Source organism: Helianthus annuus, chromosome 1 (genome assembly GCF_002127325.2).
Source record: "Helianthus annuus cultivar XRQ/B chromosome 1, HanXRQr2.0-SUNRISE, whole genome shotgun sequence".
NCBI classification, from domain to species: domain Eukaryota; kingdom Viridiplantae; phylum Streptophyta; class Magnoliopsida; order Asterales; family Asteraceae; genus Helianthus; species Helianthus annuus.
Window position 1 is genome coordinate 95,624,862 of NC_035433.2, and position 6,425 is coordinate 95,631,286.

The 6,425-nt window shown below is 39.4% G+C and overlaps 1 protein-coding gene across 1 annotated transcript; it reads left to right on the top strand.

Annotated features, from left to right (window-relative positions):
* Positions 1 to 595: 595 nt before the first annotated feature.
* On the top strand, positions 596 to 3,733 carry LOC110927897 (glutamic acid-rich protein-like). Its single transcript, XM_022171236.1, has 4 exons — positions 596 to 872; positions 958 to 1,442; positions 1,496 to 2,747; positions 2,799 to 3,733. Exons 1-4 carry the CDS (start codon positions 596 to 598, stop codon positions 3,731 to 3,733), a joined length of 2,949 nt encoding a protein of 982 aa, XP_022026928.1.
* Positions 3,734 to 6,425: the final 2,692 nt, after the last annotated feature.

The window sequence follows — 6,425 nt, forward strand, 5'->3', positions numbered from 1 at the left end:
TTCATCTCTACGTCTCGAACTTTGTGCAAATAATTAATAATGAATATTTTTGTACGGAAAATGTTCAGACTGGGACAAAGGTCATAACATATATTGTCTGTTAGATGCAATGTTTACAGACAAAACTGTGGTTGAGAAAATAGCCAAGTTTTTGAGAGAAAGCAAGATTGGCAAGGCTTTAACTGACAAAACGATAGTGTATGAATCTCATGTGAGAAGATTTTGGAACTTAGCAAGATACGAAGAAACTGATAAGACAATTTGTTCTGCTGTAAGGAAGAAGGATGAGAATGGATAAGATGTAGATTTGGAAATAAAGTTTAGTGTTGAAGATCTTAGACGAGTGTTGGAGCTAGGAGACAATGATGATGATCCTACCATCACTCCAGAACGTCTACGTAAAGGATTATGGTGCAGAATGGGATTCACAGATCACATCAATGGAAAAATGATAAAAACAATGTTCAGTCATGCTTACAAGTTCATGATTCATTGTGTAGTACATGCTCTATCTCACAGGAAGGGAGCATATGATGAAACGTCTGATTACATCATGAATATTATCACCTGCTGGGTACTAAATAGGACATACAACATGTCGAAGGTGATATTTGAGTACTTGAAAGAAAACATAAGAGCTGAAACCAATGCTAAGGGAATGATATGCAGAATTAGCAAACCAGCTTATGTAGCTCCAGAGAATGATAAGCGGAGACATGAGAACAGTGATTCTGATAATGAAGATGAAAAGATGAGTCAGATGATTGAGAAGAAAACCAGATGGTGGTTTGTGAGAGACGGAAAGAGGAAAAGAACGCCGGAGACATCCCCTGTAGTTCCTATGGAGCCAACACTGAAGATTGTAGTAAAGGGTATAGTGAAAGGGGGAGTCATAAGGTAGTTAGAACTTTAAATTGTTATATGTTTCTAATGAATTTGCCAATGCCTATTTTGCAGGGCCTTCGAAAGAACCACAACAAAGATTGGTGGATGAACAAGTGTTAGATCCATCAAGCATTCCACAAGAAGGAATTGATCTGGCAAAGGTGACGTTTGAACAATTCGTACAACTCAATGAAGCTGCAGTTGCTACTCAGAAAGATCAAAGTTCAAGTGTTCAAGCTGAAAGTGTCAAAGCTACAGAACCGGAAGGTGTGGTTCAAGATGATTCAAGTGAAGCTGATTCTGAGTCCACTGAGACAGAGTCAGAGCTGGATCCAACAACACTTGGGAGAGGTAAAGCTAAGTTGAAGAAAAAGGCAACCAAGAAGCAAAAAGGATCTGATGAAAAAGATTCCACTTATACACCATCAGTTGATGAACCAAAGAAGCAAAGAGCAAAGCGTAAGGCTGTTCAAACTAGAGTGATTCCTAGGAGTGTACGCGCAAAGAAAACAGGTGCTACACTGCCTAAAGATAAAGATGGAAAGAAGGAAAAACATGTAACAACCTCATAGGTTCAAGAAGTTGAAAAGACTCTGTTGATATTCCAAAGGCTCCAGAAGTTCAAACACAAAGTGTTAAAGTGCCTGAGGTTGAAGTTCAAAAGAAAACAGGTGGTGATGATTATGTTGAAATCACAGGGTTCAAGGCAGCTACACCTCCACCACCACCTCCACCAAAAGAACAACCAATTCCTGAAGATCCTGAATCCTCAAGACCAAAGAATACACTTCATGATGATTTGTTTGGAGAACTTCCTCATGCAACTGGAGTATATAGAGATGATATTCCAGATGAAGATTATGACATGTTCAACAATGAAGCTGTGAAAGAATTGACGAAGAAAGTTGGTGAACTTGAAAAGGAGAAAGCTAAAGGTGAAGCTAAGCGTGACGCTTTAAAGAAGCAAATTGAGGAGCTGATGAAGGTAAATGAAGAAATTAAGATGGTCATGATAGATCAAGATGAAAAGTTAAAGAAGATGGAAGATAATGTTGAAGATAACTCAAAGCTCTTTGATATCATGCAACAAGAAATTTCTGATATGAATAAAAAGCTGGTAAAGATGAACGATATCAACCAGACATTGAATCAGATGATAAGTGATCTTCATGAAGCTTCAGCAAATGAACTCAAGACGATGAAGTTGGAGACGGAAGCGATGAAGGCAGACAAAGTGATGAAAGATAATCAGCTCAACATGCTATATGTTGTCATGGAAAGTCATCTAAACATTGATGTTCATGCTGCCTTCAATGAGATTGAAGTGAAAAGAGCTGAAGATCACAGAGTTGAACGAGAAAGGCGACTGGCTGAAGAAGCAACACAAAAGAAGAAAAGTGTTATTGAAGAAACTCAAGAAGCTAGAGGTTCTTCAAGCCAAGTTGACGTTGAAATGGTTGATGCTGAAGCAGATCCTAAAGGATTCGTGCTTGTTGGTAAAGCTACTACTCTCTCTTATGATTTAAATGATGTTATTCGCCGAGTACTTGTTATTCAAAAGAAAAAGAAGGCAAAAGAAGTGTTGATGTTAAAATGGAAAGATGAGGAAGAAGTAGAGGAAGAGACACAGAAGTTTATTCTTATTGGTAAACCATCTTCAGTACCTTATAGCCTTAAAGAGATTGTTCGCAGAGTTAAAATTGATGAAAGTCAAAGAGAGGTTAGGAAGGCTCGAGGAGAGATTGTTGAAAGTGATTCTGATATGGAAATCTTAGGTGATGAGGATGAAGATGAAGATGAAAATGATAAGTCTGATAAGAAAGATGATAAAGATGATAAGGATAATGATGATGATGATCAGGGTTCGTCTGGATTATTGATTGTGAATCCAAATGTTTAACAAAGAATTGAAGATTTTCTGAATGATGAAATCAATGAACAAGACGATGATCAACATCAAGAAGTTTCTACAACAGGAAAGCAGCATGTCGACCAGGTATTCCTCACACAACCTACTGTCATTTATTTGAATGCTCAAAATGAGTGGGAGCTAGAGGTACCAAGGTCAAGGGCGGAGATGCTAGAAGAGTTGGGGTTAGATGATGGGAAGTTTAATTTTGACATTGAAGATGAGATACCTCAATCACCTGAAAGGGAGTTTGAGTTTAGGTATGCTCAGGAAGCTGATAATTACAACGATGTGATTGTTGAAGAAGCTTCAGATTCCTCTAATGAAGAAACTGATTTTCATTATTCTGGAGTTGATGAGACATTTCCTTCTCTGGCGGAAATGTTCAAAGATCATAATGAAGATGAAATCAGGAGAAAGATAGTTGAAAAGATAACCACTGAAGGTGTTCCAAAGACCATACCCAGAGAGAATCTTGCTAAAGAGAGGAGGAAATGGTTCAAAGTGATGCCGAAGGAGAGGAAGTCTCTTAGGGCACTTCAGTATTTCACTCATAATAAAGATATTTCATGGGGTGATATTTTATCCTGGGGTTATTTAGAGGATCTGCAGGTGTATGCCATTCGACGGGAACAGGGCGTGCAGTATTTTGAGTTTCTGTCAGACATAAAGGCCCTCCCGTGGTGGGATGTTGATGAGCTTGTCCAAACAAAGAACATAAAGCAGTTTTATCATGGATTGGATGTGAAGCAACATGATCAACATTTATGGGATTATGTGAAGCAGCGGGCTAAGGCTGGATATCGTGATTTGAAGCCCCACCGCCCAAAGCAAATTGTCACAATGTTGAAGAACGGAGAGAAAGATATAACTTTGGATATCAAGCCTCCACGGTGTCTAAAGAACATGCCACTTCGTGCTATGGAACAAGATTTCTAAGAAGAATTTCAAGGATGATTATACAATCCTAGCACAGCGGAAGCGGTAATTTCTTTGTTCGACAAGTCAAAGGGGGAATCAAGGAGAATCTGCATACTAGACCCGATGTGGCTAGTAAACTGTTCAAAGAAAGACATTGATTGTTTGTTCTATAACAAGATTGTCTATGAAAAGCCAGATAAAGAACAAGCAATGCAATATCAGAAGATCGTGGATGTGTGTTTTGCTCAAGACATCAATTTTGGAAGGTACTAGAAGACCAATTGGAGAGATCTTGAGATTGATGAATTCCTGAAAAGGTACAAGCGCAACCAGAAGTTTAAAGAGATTGCTGATAGAGCAGCTGAACTTGGCAAGCGCAAGCTGATGAGACCGCTGCCAACAGATCAAACGCCGATCAAGAAACAAGAGAACAAGATCCCCAAGTGGGACAGAAAGCGTGATGGTGATCCGGTATACAGGAAATGGTGGATTGAAGAGGGGAGGCTTTTGAGACGAAAAATGTTAGATGAGAAAGCCAAACAAAGGAGATAGAGAGCCAAGGAACGAAGGCGTAACAGGAAGGAATGAAGACTATGCTGGAAGGAACTGCAGCTACATCCGAGGGGGAGTCTATTAGTTCATGCGTTTGTAGCTTCCGTCAGCATTAAGTCGTATTTTGTCTGTTTATGTCCTTTTTGAACAATTATGTTTATGTATGTATATTCGTAGAAAGACAGCTCAGGGAATGGCACTTGTATGTAAAAATGTTGACCAAAGGTTGACTTATGTCACTCGATCAGACAGCACTGTTATCCGATCGGACAACACTTATTTGTTCCTGAGTTTGTCTATAAATACCCGGGTAGGGTATGTCATTCAGAACTTTTGGAACTTTAGAAGTCTCTGTCTAGTCTGACTATATTCTGGCTCTTATGTACTTTCATATCATCTGAATAGAAAGATCAGACGGTGTTAATCGTTGAATACTTTGTCGTACTTCTGTGACTTGATCCAATGGATTCTGCACATTGATCAAGGTTAATTCATGCACTTTTGTGACAATTAGATCCTGTACAAAAGGACCTAACACATGATTCTGAACGTAGCAGGCTGTGTTTACTGCTTCTGCCCAGAATATGAGTGGAAGACCTGAATCTATCAGCATTGTGCGAGCAGCTTCGACATTCTGTTAAGGGGATCTTGCTGTACTGTATTGATGGTCAATTCCTTTGAGCGCACAAAATTCGTTCAGCTCGGCATTCTTGAATTCTGTCCCATTGTCACAGCGAATAATCTTTACACGTTCATTTTACTGATTCTCCATGAGTATTACAAATTTCTTAATCAAACCAGTAGTCTCACTTTTCTATTCCAAGAAGAATACCCAAGTGAAACGAGAAAAATCATATGTGATGACCAAACAGTAAGCCTTTCCCCCGATGCTGAGTACATTGACCGGACCAAACAAATCCATATGTAGCAGTTCCAAGACCTTTGAAGTGGTGTGAACAGGTTTGGACTTATGAGGCCGACGATGCTGCTTTCCTCGAGCACATGCTTCACATTTCTCTATTTGCATGAAATCCTTGATTGGTAAGTTCCTGACGAAACCTCCTTTCGCTAATCGATTCAAATTTTTCATGTTCAGGTGACCCAGACGACGGTGCCACAGCATAGCATCATTTCAGCAATTTATGAAAATAAATAAGTAACTAGATCAGTAGGTGCTTTGTTCATGTCAATTACATAAGCATTTCCTCTACGTTCAGCTTCAATTAGAAACCAGTCTTCAGGTATAAGAAATTCCTAGTTTCAAAATAACACAGCCACTCTTAGTGAAGAGAACTTCCATTCCTTTGTCACACATCTGTGATACACTCAACAGACTGTGTTTGAGCTCAGGGACATAGTTAACATCTGAAAAGGTGAGGACGCCATTCTAGATTGTGCCTTTTATGGTGATTCTTCTTGATTCTCCTCCAGCGAAGTTGACACATCCACCGTCGAATATCTTGATATCATTCAACTGGGATATGTATCCCGTCATATGTCTAGAGCAACCACTATCAATAAACCAAAGTCTAAAGATAACCCTCCATAGTCGTTCCTACACATACAACGGAATTAGTTAGAGACTGGAACCCAGGCCATAAAGACCTGAGTTTACCATCGCTATCTGTGTAGGTAACTTCGCAAAAGGATCATATGACTTTTATCGTTGTTTGTGGTTTTAGGTGGCGCGATAGAAGTTGATGGTTGCGAACATGGAGACTGGGATCTAACAGGATTTTTAGGTTTCCAATCTTTGGTGTCCGAGACACTTCCGTTTGATTAAAAAGATTTTGTCTTTTCTTGAAACCTGCTTGTTTTTAAAAATTTTTGGTTTTCCTGTTTAGCAAGATTCCACCTCTGTCAGAAGGCCTTGCTTTGGGATGTCGATTTTTGATAAAATGAGAGTGCGTGGCCTTCTGATGGTACATGTTCCTAGAGTAGTAGGGACGATGAACAAAATTTCTTGCGATGTGTCCCGGAATTCCACAATTAAAACATGTCTGCCTTTTTGAGAAAAAGACATCAAGTTCAGCTTGCGTTATTCTCGAGAACTGATCACTTCTTTTCCATTCATTTAACGCTGAATGCTTTCGAGGATGCTTGTTCTTGGATGAACCCGGCTCACAGTAAGTATCCACGACCTTACCCTTGAGCTTGG

What these genes read in the sequence shown, in the direction of transcription:
- LOC110927897 (XM_022171236.1), top strand. Translation starts at nt 596, where the DNA reads ATGTCGAAGGTGATATTTGAGTACTTGAAAGAAAACATAAGAGCTGAA. An exon ending in ACTGAAGATTGTAGTAAAGG is followed by an intron (nt 873 to 957) that starts GTATAGTGAAAG and finishes CCTATTTTGCAG; the next exon opens with GGCCTTCGAAAGAACCACAA. An exon ending in TAATGATGATGATGATCAGG is followed by an intron (nt 2,748 to 2,798) that starts GTTCGTCTGGAT and finishes AAAGAATTGAAG; the next exon opens with ATTTTCTGAATGATGAAATC.